The sequence below is a fragment of the Ischnura elegans genome, chromosome 8 (assembly GCF_921293095.1).
Source record: "Ischnura elegans chromosome 8, ioIscEleg1.1, whole genome shotgun sequence".
Classification (NCBI taxonomy): domain Eukaryota; kingdom Metazoa; phylum Arthropoda; class Insecta; order Odonata; family Coenagrionidae; genus Ischnura; species Ischnura elegans.
Genome location: NC_060253.1, coordinates 72,182,199 through 72,202,129, shown reverse-complemented (window position 1 = coordinate 72,202,129; position 19,931 = coordinate 72,182,199). Strand labels below are relative to the sequence as shown.

At 46.7% G+C, this 19,931-nt stretch overlaps 1 protein-coding gene across 1 annotated transcript; it reads left to right on the top strand.

The window, feature by feature from the left end:
• The first annotated feature begins 8,154 nt into the window (after window positions 1-8,154).
• Window positions 8,155-10,831, top strand: LOC124164434 (piggyBac transposable element-derived protein 3-like). Its single transcript, XM_046541758.1, has 3 exons — window positions 8,155-8,395; window positions 8,937-9,150; window positions 9,254-10,831. Exons 1-3 carry the CDS (start codon window positions 8,373-8,375, stop codon window positions 10,829-10,831), a joined length of 1,815 nt encoding a protein of 604 aa, XP_046397714.1. The 5' UTR covers window positions 8,155-8,372.
• The last annotated feature ends 9,100 nt before the right edge of the window (window positions 10,832-19,931 follow it).

The following is a 19,931-nucleotide window of genomic DNA, read 5'->3' as shown; positions in this document are numbered from 1 at the left end:
CCCTTTCCATTAATGGTTACCATTCGGAACACCTGGGTCAAGGAATAGCCTTTATAAAAGATGGATATACTTTTTATTGTCGGGAAATTACTGGACGATTGTGGTCGATGTCGGGTTACAACACTTCCTTACCACGGTAGGAACGCTAATTTCTGAAGTAAAACACATACAAAATTTTAATCACGCTACCCTTTTTTGATGCACAGAACTCCATAAACTCGAGCGTATAGTTCTGGATCCTTTCTGTGATAACGTTGGAGAAAGAGACACGGATGCTCCTGAATGAAGCAAATAACGTCATAACGCAACTTTGGCGAATGGAGAGTACACTCTCCCAGAATCCAAGACAGAAGCGTGGGTTGATAAACTTGGGAGGTGATGCGCTCAAATTTTTATTTGGTACCCTGGATGATGATGACTTGCTTAAACTAAATAGACAACTCTGCCTTAGGTGAAAGTGACCGAAAAACGGCGCATTTAGTTCAAGCACAGGCTAAAGTTATTAACACCACATACGCTTTTACAGAAAAGAATGCCGAGAATTTGCGGAATATAATAAATATTGCTGACAGTATCACAGAACAGTTGAGGGCTCTAGAGGGTGCAGAATACACCGTTATAAGGGCAATTCAGCAAACTCAGGCTCTCAGTGTAAGTCTTCGACTTTTAGAAACCGTTTTAGGGCAGGTAGGATCCGAACTCAATTTGTTTAAGCTAGCGTGGGAAACCACAATTGATATTAGGTTGAGCCCCTATTTCCTCAGCCCAATGGATTTACACAACACTCTCAAACAAATAGCCCCCTAATTACAGGCTAACACTCGATTTCCCCTCCCATTGTGCAGCGTTTATTCATACTATGCGTTGGCAAGAGTCACTAACGAAACCCGAGATAAAGCCGTGCGTCTCTTTGTCCGTTTTTCCTTTACAAAGTCACGACCATTATTATGTTCTATTTCGAGCTATTTCCTTTCTGTTAGAATACTGCGATCGAATATCTCCTCCTCGAGTCTTACATTACTTCGGGGTGAAGTTTAATCGCGAAAGGCGTAATTGTGCACGCCTTGATTATCGAAAACTCTTGTCTCGCGCCTGCTTGGCTCGTCAATACCCGCTTCCCCGGCTCTTTTGCTTTTGCTTTCACTCTCTTCATACCTAGCATTTGGGCCCTCTTTTGGGTAACATTAGCCTTAACTTCCGCTGCTTGCGAAATTTAGAGTTCATAATCCCTTCCCCCTCCGGGAACTTGGGAAATTCCTCGCGCTCTATCCATAGCTAGGCCAGTATTTGCCAGTCCATCGCTCGTCGCCGCAGTGTACGCCGTCTTCTCCTGCCTCCAGCCTCCACGAGGGTTAGTGCCAGCCGACACCAAAGGTAGAGTTCCTTTTTCTTTTATTAAAATGCAATTCATGAGCTATCATTGATACCCGACGCCAAGGGCAAGAGCCCACGTTAAACGCGTTCAGATTCGAGTCCCGGCTTATCCGGGGCCGGGTCACGACAACGATACCCCATCCGCAGACACGTCTGGAATGGAAATAGATAACCATGCCCCCTTCCAAGTGAAACACCTTTACCCCTTACTCCCTTCTCGAGATGGATCACCCCCTCCCTCCCGTGATCGACAAGACCGGGGTGTATAAGTACATGAGCATTTTCTCAATTTTTATTAGTGTCGAGTGTTTGTGATTTTTTTTATTATAAGACTTAGGAAATTAGGGACAGGGTTATATTTTCTTGTAATACTGTTGTGGGAATATGGTTATAATAATTATTGTTTCTTATTTTTTTATAGGTATGTAGGGATAGGGTTTTTGTATCTTTAAAAAAGTGGGAAAATGTGTATCGTCTCGTAGGAGACGACACAATTTTGCGTTGCGAGGGTTTTTTTGTCAGCCGCTGTAAAAGGTAGAGTTCCTTTTTCTTTTCATCAAAATGCAATCCATGTGCTATCATTAATACCCGACGCCAAGGACAAGAGCCCACGTTAAACTCGTTCGGATTCGAGTCCCGGCTTACCCCGGGGCCGGGTCGCGACACATCCATAAATGTAAGTCAGAGTGCCCCAGGTGTACGGAATCTCCGGCGTGCGATATCTGCCTGCCTGTTGTTTTCTGAGAGGTGTGCAAGAGAAATTTTTACGGTGACGATTGCTTCGAAAATCATCTCAAGCGAAAGGAAATGGAAAATCTCCCTGTGAGATATTTAAGTTCTGCACCCACTGTCAAAAAGTCTTTGTAAGAGGGAATACACAAGGGCAGAGATAAGTGTTTCATGTCGCCCGTAGTGGTGAAAAAGAGGGACGCACCATCAAAATTCATTTTCGTGTTCTATGATATAGAATTCAGACAGGACACTCCCATGCCGAGAGAGTCTGGAAATTTTCTTCATACCCCGAATTTCCTGGTCGCCCAAAAGAGGTGTGCGAGCTGTGCTGAGAATGAGTCACTTGAAGTGGAGGAAAGAGATGGCAGCACTTTGGTTGCGAGACGTCGAGGTGGCCGGGCAACTCCTGGAAAGCCACCTCTGGGAAGAGCCCTCCGGTGAAGTATGGGGGTACCTCAGATTCAAGGACACCAGTGGGGCCTTTTTAGCCCTGCTGTTCAATGAAGTGGAGGATGCAGAAGCGCCGGAGCTGCGGGTGCGTCCCTGGCCAGATTCAGCTGTCCGGAGGAGGATCGACGGCATCGATTACAACGCCTTAAATTAAAACCCGGGGGAAGGGAACCTTTTGTTTTGTTTTCATACAACAATAAAAATATGACGTAAAAAGGAATGAGCACTAAGGAAATAAAGTTGAAAAGAGTTTGACTGGAGGGTGACCCATCCACGAGAAGCCTAAAAACTTTCTGTCTTTGGCCAGAACACGGGGGTTGTAGCGCGGGAAGAAGAGAGAAAGGGGCGAGGGCAAGGGGAAAATCCTCTGCGGCGAAAGGAAAAAATATGGACGGGGCCGGCGTAATTCGGCAAGAATGCCGTGAGGGACCATCGCTGAAACTACTCCGCTCCGCGACACCTATCATCGGAAAGAACAAGTCCGGGCCCTCAGGCTAAACTACGCCTTCCGCCTAGAATAGGCAGCTAACCCATTACCTTCGTGCCTCTCAGCCGCTCGTCTCACACGTCGGGTCACCGTCTGACACTCCATCTCCCCTCGCTGGTGCGATATCCCAAGGTATAGTGACAATTATCTTTTTTCCTCTCTGACTTCAAACCTTTTGTGTAAACGTGACTTCCGGCACCCATAGGCAAGAACCCACGAGGCAATAGCGCGGGTTCGATCTCCCCTCACACGGGGCGAACATTAAAAAATAACGCACTCGGATTTCCCCGCGAAGCGAGGTAATCACTATGGGAATCTTCAGGAAAAACGGAGAGCAGGGCGAGGAAAAACTATTGATGGAACCGGTCGAAAGACATGGCAGCAATTTGGTTACGAGACGTCAAGGTGGCCGGCCAACTGCTGGAAAGCCACCTCTGGGAGGAGCCCTCCGGCGAGGTATGGGGGTACATACGCTTTAAGGACACCGGTGGGGCCTTTTTCGCCCTACTGTTTAACGAAGTGGAAGATGCGGAAGCGCCGGAGCTGCGGGTGCGTCCCTGGCCAGAGTCGGCAGTCCGGAGGCGGATCCACGGAATAAATTACCACGCCTTCAATTAAAAGCCCGGAGCAAGGGGACCTTTTTGTTTTGTTGGTCATACAAGAATAAAAATGTTATGTAAATAGAAATAAGCACTAAGTAAATAAAGAGGAAAGGCGGTTAACTGGAGGGTGGCGCATCCACGAAAAGCCTAAAAACGACTTAAAATGTGAGCAGTCTCGTAATAGAGGCTGTTCAATTAAGAGAGAGCGGAGAGTGGTGTGATGACCGCAAATTTGGACACAATATTTTCGTCTAAATTCGGTCACGGAAGGGTTTACACCCACTCTAACACATGAGGGAGGTGGAGGTGGAGAACGGCTTAAGGCAAGGAAAGCGAAAGTGAAATACGGCAACAAAAATACACTTAAAGAATTCGGGAAGATGGACACCTCAACAACATGGAGTTGTAGCAGCAAACATTCCATTTCCTAGGTTACCCCTATAGGTCAACTTGGGGGGGGGGATAAGACCTGGGAGGCCAAGATTTTGGGTATAAAAACCTTAAAAACCAAAGGAAGGCAGTTGGTGGTGGGGAGTGACAACCGGGGTGTGGTGACCACGAATTTGCACACAATATTTTCGTCCAAATTCGGTCACGGAAGTGTTTGCACCCACTCTTACGCATGAGGGAGGCGGAGGGGAGGATGACTCAAGGCAAGGAAAGCGAAAGCGGAATACGGCCACAGAAATACACTTAGAGAATGCGGGAAAAACACCTCAACAACAGGGAGTTACTTCAACAAAACACTCCACTTCCTAGAGCCCCATATAGACCTATAGGTCAACTGAGGGGGGGATGCGACCGAGGGGGCCAAGATTTTGAATATAAAAACCCTCAAAATCTGAAGGAAGTCAGTTGGTGTTGGGGAGTGATAACTGGGGCATGTACCGTGAACAGGTGGACAAGCCGAAATCTCCCGCATTCTCTCAACTGTACTCCGAGACTCTGTCGGCCAAGGTGTCTATTGCCTAGGGCGTAACTAGAACGGGTGAAGGCAATAGCAATTCCGTCTTAGTTCGAGCTTCGCAGCCCTGCCGTAACGACATCCTCCATCCCGCTTCCCTGTCCGATCGCGAGCTTCTCCATGAGACCCGAAGGTAAAGTGCTTTTTTTTCACTTTATTTACGAAGTAGAGTTTGCATCAATTCATTGCTTCCTGCACCCAAAGGCAAGAACCCACATGGCGAAGCCGGGTTCGACCCTCCGTCTCACGAGAGAGACCGGCGGTCACTACAGGGGCATGTACCGCGAGCGGTGGTCCGTTGGGCAAGCAGAAATCTCCCGTATTCCCCAACTCTGCCGGCAGAAGTACCCATTGCCCAGGGCGCAATCCGAATAGGCAAGGGCAAGAATTCATACTCGGTCCGAGAGTCGCAGCCTCGCCGAAAAGTCAGCCTTCACTCCGCCTTCGCGATCATCGCCAGCGTTTCTCGAGGGGACCCGAAGGTAAAGTGTCTTTTCCACTTTTTCACAAAGTACAGCTTGAACCACTTCATTACTTCCTGCACTCAAAGGCAAGAACTCACACGGCAAAGCCGAATTCGACCCCCCGTCTCACGAGGGAGACCGGGGCGGACGCTACATGTGTATAAATTTCTAACATATATACGGGCTCATTAATAAAATTTGGCGAGCAAAAGTGATTCAGAGTTCCTATTTCGGCGAAAAAAATCTTGCCCTCCCATGGTTTGCTTCTATGTTAAGTAAAAGTTTTCGAGCGGGGGGTAATAAAAATTTTCATTTTCGCGGGAAGAATGTAAGAATAACCTTTAGCACATTCCGTTGTCATAAGTGATATTTATGCAATATTAATCTAGACTGTTTCAACTTTGGTAGAAAATTCGTGTTTATCGCGCAAAGGTTTGACGTCAAACGAAATTTTCGAGGGGTGAGATTGTTAAAACTCATGAATTCTACGATTAAAGTCTATTAAATTCTTCTAAACATGTTTCGTGCACATCAATGAAAACTGCTATGTGATAATATTCAAGGGGGAATTATATTTTACGTCGGTGAAATATTTTGCGTTCTCTAGCGACTTTTTTCTGTGTTAATTAGAGAAATAGACATTGTTTAGAAAAATCATTGAGAAAAGTGATAAAGCTTGAATTTTATGTATATTATATTCAAATAATGAATCATTATTAATTTTTGTATCCACGCACCTTTTAATAAAATTATAGAATAAACTCTTGATTGAAATTAAGATTATCTTGATATTCTTTAAGGAGTTTCCTGAGAAGCCGATACCTATGAATAGAGGGAGAATCAGGTTTACGCGGCCCGGCCAAGCATATGATGTTGTCATAAGTGATATTTATGCAATAGTGTAGTGGTCACAAATATATTGAGAAAGGAGGGCATAATATATTTCCGTCCAATTGAGAAAGGAGGGCATGGGTCAAGACGGGGCGTGGGAAGGAATGGCTGAGGGCACTAAAAGCGGCTCAGAACTCTCCATAACAAATTAAGCCCATATTTTTTGTCTCCCATGGCATTCTTGGACGCCTTGTAACTTGTACAGACTAAATTATCTCCTGATCTTCGATTCCCTTTTCCCCTCACGCACACAGACATTTATTCATACTACGCAATGGCGCGTGTCGCCTACGACACCAGTAACCAAAAAAATAGAATAGTCGCTGAAATACCGCTGCAATCTGGAAACCAATTTTTTAAATTATACAAAGCAGTAGCCTTGCCTGAAAAAATCCCTAATGAAAATGCTTCACTGACCATCATACCGGAAGCTCGTTACTTGGCGGTTTCCGAGAATCATCTCCGGCACATGCTATTGAAGGAGAGCGATTTAAAAAGCTGCACGAAGGGGCCGATGACGATCTGCCCACCGCGACGGCAAGTAACGGAATTCCCTTACACCTCCTGTCTTTACGACATTTTTATGGGTGCGGAAAAATCAATAAATTGCGACACCCGAGTCATTTCACACCCCCGGGCAGTATTTCATAAAACGCGGTCCACCAACCGCTGGGTTTACAGCGTACCGCATAAGAGCCATTTCCTACAACGCTGCCCCGAGAGCGAGGAAGCCTTGAATGTCACCGAAACTTTCATCTCCGGTACCGGAGTGGTGGAACTGCGACCGGGATGCTACGGCTACACCGAGGGACAAGTCCTCACACCCTTTTTCCACCGGAGCCTGGTCATCACCGCGCGGCGAGCGGATATTTACATGCCCGATATAGCGGAGATCCTGCAAGGCCCACTCCACCCCTACATTAACAATGCACCGGCGGACAAGCAGCAGCTACTAGAGAACCTCGTCCGACAGTCCCGCCGCACCCCCGAAAACATGGAGGATATCACAATTAAAGACATAGATAAGATGCTGAAAGAAGCGGAATCTTTAGAGGCGGCGTCGTGGGTACCGTCCGCACCCACCATCTCCTATTTGGGCCTAATCCTCAGCCTGGAGGCCGCCACTTGCGCAGCAGGAGCCATGATCTTCCGCCGGTACCGGAAGCGGACAGCGCGGCCCTTGCCTACACCATCGGCCCCCGAGGAGAGGGAAATACTCCCTATTCCCTGGTAAAAGGGACACGGAAGTCAAAGAAGCAGGGGAGGGGCAGCCGAGATGCTTTCCCTAAATTGACCTTTTCTTTCTCTCCTTCTCCTAAATAGCTATCCGAACCTCCTCTTTGATTACGGCCTGCGATGCTGCGGAGCAGTTGGGTTCGGGTGGAGGGGGTAGCCACGGACCTGGAGGTGGAGGCATGGTTACAAGACCTCGAGGTGACGGGGCCACTGATAGAGGTCCACCTCAACAGAGACCCCAACACAGGGAGTGCGTGGGGGTATCTGCGGCTCGCGGATATGGAGGCAGCAATGGTGGCCCTTATATACAACACCGTGGTGGGCGAAGACGGCCTCAATCTCCGCCTGCGGCCCTGCAGCCTATCCGAATGCGACGAAGGGGTTTCCACGTACAATGGGACGCACTGGATAATCAGCCGGAACCCTTATCTTTTAGAAATTTTTGTTTTTTAATTAGATGTTTTGTATATTCATAGCATGAGAAAAAATAAGTAAAATAAAATGGGAGAGAAAAATAAGAGAAAAACCTATGAGAGGAGAGATGTCGTACAGCGAGACGTGTGGCGAAAATGTGAGCTGTCTCGTAGAGAGACTATGGAAGGTGTATGGGTACCTGCGTTTTACCAACATGGAGGATGCTATGATATCCCTCATATATAATACCCTACCGGACGACCCCGACCTGAAGGTCCGACTGCGGCCCTGCAGCCCTTCGGAAGTACAGCGGCTGCCCTTCTACCTCGATCACCCCACCCTGGATGAGCGGCGGGAGCCAGCACCTTTTTAGAAACCAATTAATATTGTCCCAATTTATCTGTCTCTTGTATGCATAATTGGGAGGAGGGAAAAAATGTATATATATATATATATATATATGTATATATCCAATAAAAAAAAAGAATGAATTGGAGTTGCCCACGACTTATTATCCACCTGAAAACCGTTTAACCCGGCAACGCCCGACGTCACCTACAGGTGACACACTTTTGTGAACACACAAAATGCAACAATGTAATCTTAGGGGCACGGTATGTTTTCGTTATGTTTCTTTGTGTCTTTCTGCACCACATATTGGATTATCATATTGTTTCGGCGACAGAGGAGTCTTCAGTACGCCTTTGAATAGAAGACAGTGAGGTTGTGTGTGGATTTTAGTGACCAGACCTACTGTTATGGCCTGTAAACTTCAGAAGAGGTACGTAAATGATATTATCATTTTAGTTTTGATGACTAAGTATATGTAAGTTCTTACATAAAATAAAATTCATTGAAACTTTTCATTCCTATAGCAAATGAGGTACTTCGAATTTTTGATGTCACCTACAGGTGACGTTGGGAAGTGAAGCATCTTGATGGGCTGTATTTATGGGAAAGGCTGCACGGAACATTTTCAAACTCTCCATTTCAATCAGACTGAACTTCTTAAATATTCAAGCAGATTTATTCCCTGCTAATAGTTTTGTAAACTATTTACTGTAGCTATGAGCTTGATGGCACATTTTCATGTCAACAATTTTTAGTGGAACTATTTATATATACGGATTTTTTTTTATTATTTCTGTGCTTACTGTTGTGTAGTGTGTTCTAAAATTGTGGGTAAAATATACGGACGTTCATGGTATTTTTCATAATTTAATATTCTGAATTTTTATTTTATAACCGTGCATATGGTATTAATCAAAAATATTTTAATCAATTTTTTATTTGCATTGATAATATTTCATGTTGCTTTTTAGCTTACAACTGCACGAAATTTTAGAAGAATTGCAGTCTGATCTCCACAATGATAATTTGGATGACGCTGATATTATTTTAATTCCTGAGGAAGATGGAGACATTACGGAAGAAGAGAGTGGTGATGAAACAGTGGCAGATATGAATAATTTGCCGCCAAGGATACTTCGCTCACAAGTGGAAATAGGCACTCACTCGTATACTTCTGTGAATGATGTAAGATTACATTTATCTAGGGACTCTTCTGAAATACATCGGTAGTAAATTTTTATGAATGAATATTTTAACTTACATTGTTCATTAAATATCACCAATACAGGATTCGGGAGAATCTTCAATTGAAAGTGTACCATCCGATGTTGGTGGAACAACAGTGGAGCGAAAGCCACCAAAGAAAAAAATGAAGGGCGCACGAGTACAGAGAAATTGGACCAGCGTGGAGAAAAACTTTGTCCCAAGTGGTAGAGGAGATTCAGAGCAGCAGGTGAATGAAGTTCACAAATTTGATATGTCTCCAGTTCAGTGCTTTGAATCCATGTACGGTGACGAAATCATTTCATATATTGTTAAAATGTCTAACTTGTATGCCTTGCAAAGGAACCATACTTTAAATTTGACGTCAGAAGAATTGAAAGTATACATTGCTGTCTTACTACTAACAGGCTATCGAACACCGAAGTACATTCGAATGTTTTGGGAAACAAAGTCTGACACCCACAATAATCTTATTGCGAATTGTATTCGGCGCAATAGGTTTTTTGAAATCCAGAAGTATTTACATCTTTGTGATAATATGAACCTGCCAACAGGAGATAAATTCGGAAAAGTGCGTGAATATTTTAGATTCTTGAACAAAAATTTCATTAAAAATTTCAAATATGTTGCATCCTCACATATTTCTATAGACGAAACCATGGTGCCTTATTACGGACGGCATAGCACTAAACAGCATATGCATGGAAAACCGTTGCGGTTTGGCTACAAGTTGTGGTCTTGTGCAACACGATTGGGGTATTTAGTTTCCTTTGAACCCTATCAAGGAGCAAAAGCTGCGCAGCATCCTCTGCAATCTAAATTTGGGTTGAGCGGTGCTGTAGTTTTGGAAATGCAGAGTAGATTACCTTCAGATTTCGGACCATACAATTTGTACTTTGATAATTTTTTTTCTAGCTTTCCTCTAATATCCAGGCTAACAGAGCTAAACACAGGTGGAACTGGCACTATTAGGGAGAATAGGCTAGATAAATGCCCTCTAGAACCATCTCCTATGCTAAAGAAAAAAAAGAGAGGCTCGTTCTCACTGAAAGTCACGCGTGATCTTTCTGTCGTAAAGTGGCATGACAATAGCATTGTCACCATTGCATCCAACTGCCATAGCGCAAGTCCAGTGAGTGCAGCGGACAGAGTTGGCGTTGTTCAAGGAAAAAGATGTAGAATTCAAGTATCCTGCCCAAATTCGGTTAGAAAATACAATAAATATATGGGGGGAGTGGATAGATTTGATGAAAACCTACACTCCTTGAGAGTCAGCTACAGAGGAAAAAAGTGGTGGTTTCCCCTATTTGCCTTTGGGCTAGATGCTGCCTGCCAAAATGCTTGGAGAGTGTTCAAAGAAAATACAACTGAAGAATTTTCATATTGTGACTTCAGAAGAAGTATTGTGCAGGTATATTGTGGACTATACGGAAAACCACCTTCACAAAGTACAGCGCGAGGAGCCGTGGCCGCAAGAATTCCCCTTGAAGTTAGGCTTTCTGATGATGTAGATGACCATGTCAAAGAGCATTGTTCTCAACGCCGTTGTGCTAAATGTCACCAGAGGACAAGGATTATGTGCAAAAAGTGTAAAGTTGGCCTTCATATTCATTGCTGGTATGAGTTCCATGGGAGAAAATAAATGCAGGGAAAAAACACTTTTCTGGTATTTAGGTTCAAAAGTGCCTTTTTTATTTTTTTTATCCACGCATTTCATGTGTGTTGCACAGAATATATTTTAAAAATGATGTAACTTTCATGATTTCTTGTTCTAAAATATGTGTAAACAAAATTAATATTAATCTTGAAAATCCTCTCTCTTATATTTTATTCATTCAAAATTTGATGGCTATTGCCCAACGTCACCTGAGGGTGACACCCCTCCTGTTCTAAAACCAATGTAAAAAATGCTTCAAAAACCACTTTAACCACCTAATGGAGATGATTTTAGCTCAAAATGATCAAATTAATATTAATTTACTAAAAATTCTGAGCATGGGAACTGACGGGTTAAATCCCACACTAAGAGATAAGGCAACCGAAAATCTTTCACCATTAGTTCCGCGCGGCCATCCCGCGTTTCGTCACCCCTCTTTGTTTACACTTCCCTCGTCAGCTCGACCGGTCCTCGGCTGCGGAGGGGGTACCGATGTGGCGGGGGAGAGAGGGTGGGTAGTGAGGGAGGGGAAGGTCTTGAAGGGGGACCCGTGTCCCACTCGACACCTGGGACGACACAATATGGCGGGAGGGGAGGGGAGGGCTCTTGCCTCCTCCGTCGTCGTCCTTTCACTTTTTCTTCGGCTGGTAGGGGAGGGGAGGCGGGGGCACGAGGGGCATCACTTAGTTTGCACTGTTTTAAACGATTCACATGCACTATTTGAGCGCCTTTATACCCTTGTACACTTTTAATTCTATAGTTCACCGGACTGGTTTGCTCTAAGATTTCATATGGCCCTTCCCAATGTTTATCTAACTTTCTAGTTGTCCCTGGCCGTGTAGCGTCTTTTCGCACGAACACCCAGTCCCCCTGTTGGAACGATACTTCCGTAGCACGTTTATTATACTCTTTTGCCTGGGTCTTTTGTCCGGCTCGTATTCTTTCTGCGACGGCTTGAAAAGAGAGTTTCAACCGCGCTTGGAGTTCGGCTGCGTAATTACTGTCCGTAGCGTAATTAATGGAGGCTGGCGAAGTAATATCGTCGAACGGTAATTCAATATGCCGTCCGTGCATGAGGAAGTAGGGGGTCTCTCGGGTAACGGAGTGGGGAGAGCTCCTATAGGCCAGCATGGCGAACTGTACCCAATCATCCCAGCTTCGTTGATATTTGTCCACAAAGTGTGACAAAATGTTCATCAACGTCCTATGGCTTCGCTCGATCAGCCCGTTTCCGGAGGGATGGTAAGCTGTTGTTTGTAACTTCTTTATCCCTAAGAGCTTACACACTTCTCTCATGAGCTGGGAGGTGAAGTTCGCCCCGCGGTCCGTCAACAATTGTCGCGGGACGCCGTGACGAGTAATGATCGACTCCACAAATACCCTAGCTACCGTTTCCGCTTTCTGATCGGGAATGGCTATCGCTTCCGGGTACTTGGTAAAGGCATCCTGGAAGGTAAGGATGTATCGGTTCCCTCTATCCGTCCTTGGTAGTGGTCCCACGATGTCCATTGCTGCCCTCTGCAGGGGGCCAGTCACTTCCGGTAAAGACTGTAATGGCGCCCTGTTTTGTTTCTGAGGGTCTTTACGCAATTGACACGAATGGCAATGCGTGCAATGGGTGATCACATCACTTATCATCTTGGGCCACCAAAATTTTGCCCCAATGGCCCCCAGGGTGCGTTTTATTCCCATATGGCCCGCCCACGGCGAGTCATGAAACGCTCTAAGCACCCTCTCCCGCATGCTGTTGGGAGCAACCAACTGCTCTTCGCCCTTTTTCCCCTTCCGATACAAGATCCCCTCTTGATCGGTATAGAAATCACTTTTTCCCCCGGATTTCTCCATTTGTTCCATCACCTTCCCACACCATTGATCCCTTGCCTGCTCGTCTCGTATTAATTGTCTATCCCACACAGGCTCGAAGGGTGTTTGAATAACCGCCACCGGGTTACGAGACAAAACGTCGGCATTTTGGTGTATTTTCCCGGGCCGATGTTGTATTTCGAAATCATATTCGCTTAGGAGAAGAGACCACCGAGTCAACCGTGACGATGAATCTTTTAGCGAAAATAACCATTTCAAAGGCCTATGATCCGTAACAACTGTAAAGGCCCTCCCGTACACGTAACACCTCATATACCTTACCGCCCATACTACCCCCAGGCATTCCCTCTCTGTAGCGCTGTAATTACGCTCCGCTTTATTTAATTGCCGGCTAGCGTAAGCGACTACGTACTCCCCACTGGCATCCTTCTGGGCTAAGACGGCCCCCAAGGCTTCCGCGGAAGCGTCGGTGTATATTATAAAAGGTTTCTTGAAATCTGGGTACCGAAGTACCGGCTCGGTACATAAAAAGTTTCTCGATGTTTCAAAAGATGCTTTCTGAGTCCACTCAAATTTCACACCCTTCTTAGTGAGTTCCGTCAGAGGTTTAGCTATTTGGGCGAACTTCGGAATAAATCGGCGGTAATATCCAACTAAGCCCAAAAATCCCCTGAGGGTCCGTAGGTTATGTGGAGGGGGAAAATTACTGATTGCCCTAATTTTATCGGGATCTGGCTCCACTCCCTTCGATGAAATAATATGCCCCAAATATTTCACCGAATTTTCCAAAAATTTGCATTTGGCTGGTTGTAATGTCAGTCCCGAGGCCCGCAATCGCTCAAACACTTCCCTTAGGTTAGCCAAATGCTCCCCTGTGTCTCGACCATGAACAATTATATCATCAAGGTATACGAGACACTTGCTTCCTTTAAGCCCTGATAGGACGGAATCCATCAGTCTTTGGAAGGTGCTTGGACTATTAGCCAGCCCGAAGGGCATCCTAAGGTATTCATAATGTCCCTCGGGTGTCGAGAAAGCCGTTTTTTCTCTATCCCGGGGATCGACCTCTATTTGCCAATAACCACTAGCCATATCTAGCGTGGAGAAATATTTCGCTCCTCCTAGTTGGTCCAGCGTCTCTTGTATATTTGGCAAGGGGTATTCGTCTCTCCGGGTAACTTGATTGAGTGCGCGAAAGTCTGTGCAGAAACGGAGCTTCTCCTCTCCGTTCTCTGATTTTTTCGCGACTAGCACCACCGGCGCACTCCAGGGGGATGTAGAATCCTGAATAATTCCCTGTGCGAGCATGTCTGTGATGTGAGTGCGCATTGTCTCCCGCTGCGTCTGTGGAACCCGATACGGTCGTCGAAATATGGGGGCATGGTTTCCGGTGTGGATTCCGTGGCGCACTCGCGACGTTTTACCCAGTGGTTTCCCTTCCCTGTGAAAAATGTCCCTATACTCCAATAACACTTCCCTTAACCTCTTTCCTTCCTCCCCCGGCAATTGCAAACACTTAGTTTCTAATTCCTCGGGAAGGCTATTCTCCCTCCGAATAAACTCCTTATGAGCGGCCTCCGGAAGTTTAAATTCCCGCGTAATGTTTCCCACCACCATATTTACGGGAATTTCCAATTCCTCATTCGAGACATTAATTAATTTCACCGGGATTTGATTTCCCTCCAATCGGCGCACAATTCCTCTTCCGACCATGATCCCATGGATAGGAACTTCGACCGGTTCCATTAATAATGTCTGCTCGCCCTGCCCTCCGTTCTTCCCGAGGATCCCCATAGTGACCACCTCACTGCGCGGGGAAATCCGCGTGCGCTCTTTTAGTCTAACCATCTGAGGATTTTCCCCTTTCTCTCGTCTCCCTCTCTCTTCCTCCCGCGCTACAACCCCCGCGTCCCGGCCAAAGACAACCGCTTCCAAAGGGAAGTCTTCATTACCCACTCTCAACACTTCTGTTTTTAGATTTAGACTCGCTTCCATTGTCCGAAGGAGATCCAATCCTAAAATGCCGTCGGCGGGTAATCTTAAGTCCGACCCCACTACCTGAAATTCATGGAAAAACGTGCCTTTTCCTAACCTCACCGGGAGAGTCACCGTCCCCGTTATGGCTAGGTGATGGCCAGTGACTCCGCGAAGTTGTGTCAAGGGGGGGTGAAGGGGGTGGTTGGGGCGGGGGACTTCTTCTCTGAGGAGGGACAGCGTGGCTCCCGTGTCGATGAGAAGGGTCGCGCGGCTGCCTCCCACCTCGACGGACACGGCATAACCCGTTGTGTCTGCTCGGCGGGTTGACGGCGCCAATCTCTCCCGCTTTCCTTTCACCATCGCCGAGTCCCCTCCGCGCGGCGGGACTGGTGCCCGGAGGGAAGTCCGTTTGGGTGGGTGGGGCGTCGTCCTCCCGCTGTCGGAGCGCTGCTTCGTGGGTTGAACGCCTTCTTCGTCCCTCCCGTATGGTTAGCATTGGGGGGAGGGGCTCGCGATCGGACGGGGGGAGGAGGGCGTTCCGCCCGAGGCGGTGCGTAGTTCCGAGTGGAAAATCTATTTGCTCGACACTCGCGCCGCACATGCCCCATCTCGTTGCAATTAAAGCAGCGCATGGGGTTTATTACGCAATCCCTTGCGAAGTGCCCGTATTGTCGACACTGGTAGCACATTGGCCGTGATGGCGCGGGTGAAAAGGGCGGCGGTGATGGGGGGTGATTATCGCGGTCACCCGATGGCGTGGTGGGACCGGCCACTAAACATAGTCTATTTCTGCCTTGCTCGTCATTTTGTTCCTCCATTTTCGCGAGGCGCACTGCCTCTTGAAAAGTGGACGGCTCCCGGATTAACACGAATCTCCGGATCCCTTCCCTCAGCCCCTGTAAAAATTGTTGTAACATCGTCTCCTCCCGCACTTTGGCCCGCCATCGGCGTTCCTCCGGGTCGGTCACTGAATCTTGCGGAGCTTCGCCCAGAGCTCGGATTCGCTCCGCGTATTCTCTCACCGTTTCGCGACCCTGTCGGCAATCTAATAATTTCCTCAACCTAGCCCCTGCGTTTTCCCGTGCGGAGAATCTTTCCCTTAGCGCGTTTTTCAAGGCCTCCCAATTACTTCCTACTTCGGGCGCGAGCGTATTCACAAATAGCCGTGCCTTGCCCTTGATACGTAATTTCAATACCATTACTCTATGGTTAGGACTCCATTGGCCCAAAGTGGCCGCGGTTTCAAGAGTCGACAAAAACTCCTCGACGGCTATCTCGTCGTCTTCCCCTGAAAATACTTCTACCGCGTATAAAAACCCGGATACATTGGCAGGAGCCATTGTGGGCGGAACGGTGGGAGGATCCGGCATTTTTAAATGGATTGTGAGGCACGGCTTACTTTTAAATGACTTCCCGCGGGGTCACAATTCTTCGTGATGCCACCGTAGCGACCACACAGCAAAATTTTGACAAAGAGCCACGAAACTACCTGGCTAAGGTATATTTACAAATCGGAAAATACAAATTTTTACACGAAGAAGGAAAACATGGGGACACGAAACGAGAGACCCGAAAGTACAGCTTGTATGCAAATCACGCTTCTGGCTCCTGTAAGTGAAACCATTCAGGTCTTACAGTGCCCTGGCATTTGAGAGAAATCTTCTCACTCGGAGGCGAAATATCAATCCCGGAATGGGAATGACCGAACAACATATTTCCTGAGTAAAAATTTTGATTGCCTCAAAGAGCGAAAAAAAATTTTAATTCCTCAATCTCTCAAAAAAATGAATTCGCCCCATGCGGGCATTTCAATTATCGACACCGCTGCCACCATTTGTAGCGTCCGCCCCGTGCTCTTTTGTGCGACGGGGATCGAACTCGGCTTCGCCGTGTGGGTCCTTGCCTTTGGGTGCCGTAAGCAATGAATTGATTCAAGCTGTAGTTTTTATAGATAGGAAAAGGCACTTTACCTTTGGGTCTCCCGAGAAGCGTACGGGCTTGAACAGGCGAAGGTCGCGAAGAGGCGGATAGACGTCGGGCGTTCGGCAAGGCTGAGACTCTCGCTTTTCCCTTGGATGTTCGCGGGATGCCGGGAAAGTACTGGTTACCGACAGGGTATCTCAATATGGCACGGAGTAGACGGGCGATCTCTGCTGCACCAAGTGACGACCCCTCGTGATACACACCCCGGTTGTCACTCCCCCAACACCAACTGCCTTCCTTCAGATTTTGAGAGTTTTTATATTCAAAATCTTGGCCCCCTAGGTCATATCCCCCCCCCCCCCCAGTTGACCTATAGGACTATATGGGGCTCTAGGAAGTGGAGTGTTTGTTACGACAACTCCATGGTGTTGCATCTTCCCGTCCTCTCCAAGAGTATTTTTGTGTGCCGTATTTCGCCTTTCACTTTCTTAGCCTCGAGTCATCCTCCCCTTCCGCCTCATAGTCACCTGCTAGCGAGGGAGTAAACACTTTCGTAACCGAATTTGCCGCAAATATCTTGCGCTCAAATTCCGGTCATCACAGTATTGTAGTGGTCTCAAATAAATTGAGAAAGGAGGGCATAATATATTTCCGTCCAATTGAGAAAGGAGGGTATGGATCAAGACGGGGCGTGGGAAGGAATGGCTGGGGGCACTAAAAGCGGCTAAGAACTCTCAATAGAAATTGGTAGGCAGGCTATTACTAGGAGAAAACGGAACTTTGCCACCATTTCGGTGGCAACGGGCGCTATCATGCTAAATTAAAACGGAAGGAGGGTGCGCTCCTCTAGGTCACCGAGAGGAGGGGTGATGCCTTACGGGATCCAAAATACAGATATATAAACTCTATGGAATTGGCAGCAGTCAGTGTGGTAAGGGGTGAATTGTTGTGTGTGGGGTTGTGAAGTGCCATCTCCAGAGTGACTTGCTGCCAACTTTCCCGTTGAGGTGCCATCTCCGTGAGTTCCGTACTCTCCGCCGTGAAGCTTGTTGACCAGGGAAACCCCGCACCCTACAGGCCACAACTAAACTGCCGGATCGCACCTTCGAACTCCTTAGTGAGGGACAGGGACTCCAGCAGTCGCACAGCCGTCACAGTGCCTAGCCGTCCTTCCATTTCGCCGGTACGACAGCCCGAACGTCTCGCGAGCACCATATCTCTCCGTAAGGTAAATTTGTAGTTTTCTCTCTATCTTCAGAGAATGAACCCTTGCATTTTTCATTATGACTTCTGGCACCCAGAGGCAAGAACCCACAGGGCAATGTTAGGGTTCGACTCCCTTCACTTAAGGGGGGGCGAGCACTACACTTGTTATTAAGGGTGGATGCGAGTGGCAATTGCTCGCTAATATATTTTCGCGAGTAACGGATAAGTCCGGGAAAGATGAAACCAAAAAAGTTGTCATAATAATAACGTATTTCGGAGGAGGCACATTTTCAGATGGATAACGACCGCTGACTAATACTTCAGAGCCGGAGGCAGCACAGAGATAAACTGTCTCCGGGATCCTTTCACTTCTCCTCGAGAGCGGCGGAGTCACCAACCGAAGCAGTGCAAGCAGTCTAAGGAAAGAAGAAGGAAGATCATTACCAACAACAAAAGACATTGATGCTGGACAGCACGTGGGCACGGGTAGACGGACTAAGAGCAGACATGATGGACCTGGGACTGCGGGATGTCGAGGTGGCCAGCCAGCTGCTCGAGAAGCCACCTCTGCGAGGAGAGCTCCGGCGACGTATGGGGATTCCAGCGTAAAAAGTTTATGCAAACATTCGTGTAATATACTCCAGGAATAAAGAGGAAAGGCGGTTAACTGGAGGGTGGCGCATACACGAGAAGTTTCTAACATATATACGAACTCATTAATAAAATTTGGTGAGCAATAGTGATTCAGAGTTCTTATTTCGGCGAAAAAAATCTTATGTTCCCATGGTTTGGTTCTTTGTTAAGTAAAATTTTTCGAGCGGGGGGTTATAAAAAATTTTCATTTTCGCGGGAAGAATGTAAGAATAACCTTTAGCACATTCCGTTGTCATAAGTGATATTTATGCAATATTAATCTAGACTGTTCCAACTTTGGTAGAAAATTCGTGTTTATCGCGCAAAGGTTTGACGTCAAACGAAATTTTCGAGGGGTGAGATTGTTAAAACTCATGAATTCTACGATTAAAGTCTATTAAATTCTTCTAAACATGTTTCGTGCACATCAATGAAAACTGCTATGTGATAATATTCAAGGGGGAATTATATTTTACGTCGGTGAAATATTTTGCGTTCTCTAGCGACTTTTTTCTGTGTTAATTAGAGAAATAGACATTGTTTAGAAAAATCATTGAGAAAAGTGATAAAGCTTGAATTTTATGTATATTATATTCAAATAATGAATCATTATTAATTTTTGTATCCACGCACCTTTTAATAAAATTATAGAATAAACTCTTGATTGAAATTAAGATTATCTTGATATTCTTTAAGGAGTTTCCTGAGAAGCCGATACCTATGAATAGAGGGAGAATCAGGTTTACGCGGCCCGGCCAATAGAATACTACGAGAGGGGCAACATAACACGACCAGTATTCTACCTGCGATATGGGTTGAGAGAAGAAGCAGAGACGGTGCTGCTGTGCGGCTGCTGCTCGCCGCACCTTCGACCACACGGAGGGAATCCCTGTTAATAACCTACACGAGATGCTGAAAGAGGCCGAATCCCTAGAGGCAGCATCGTGGATACCGTCCGTGCCGACCGTCTCCTACATCGGCTTGGTGCTAACAATAGGGACCGCCATGGGGGCAGCGGGGATTGCAATATTTCGCCGATACCGGAAAAGGTCGACTCCACCTCCACCTACACCATCGGCACCAGAAGAGATGGAGATGTTACGGGCACCGTTTTAAAAAGAAAAACTTTTCTGGATTTTTTTTTCTTCCTCTTCTTCTTTTATCTGTCCTCTTTTGTTTGCTTTCCCAAATCTTTTGCACTAATATGCATTTCCTCTTTTTCTCCAACGACATCTTGGATCCATGCCACGCTACCACCCCAACTCAAACTAATGCCCTCGTTTATCCTGACCGTACCTGACCAGGTCCTGACCTCTTCCCTTGCACACGGGGTGTCGGTACGGCGAATAGATGTTCGATAGCACCTGGGTGCGGGTGGACGGCTTGAGGAAAGACATGGCAGCAATTTGGTTACGAGACGTCGAGGTGGCCGGCCAACTACTGGAAAGCCACCTCTGGGAGGAGCCCTCCGACGAGGTATGGGGGTGTAGTGATCCGGAAATGGAAGATTTCCATTTCCAAA

Excerpts from the sequence above, each read along its gene's own strand:
- LOC124164434 (XM_046541758.1), top strand. The coding sequence starts at position 8,373 with ATGGCCTGTAAACTTCAGAAGAG. Across the intron at positions 8,396-8,936 it reads GCCTGTAAACTTCAGAAGAG|CTTACAACTGCACGAAATTT; the intron begins GTACGTAAATGA and ends GTTGCTTTTTAG. Across the intron at positions 9,151-9,253 it reads CGTATACTTCTGTGAATGAT|GATTCGGGAGAATCTTCAAT; the intron begins GTAAGATTACAT and ends TCACCAATACAG.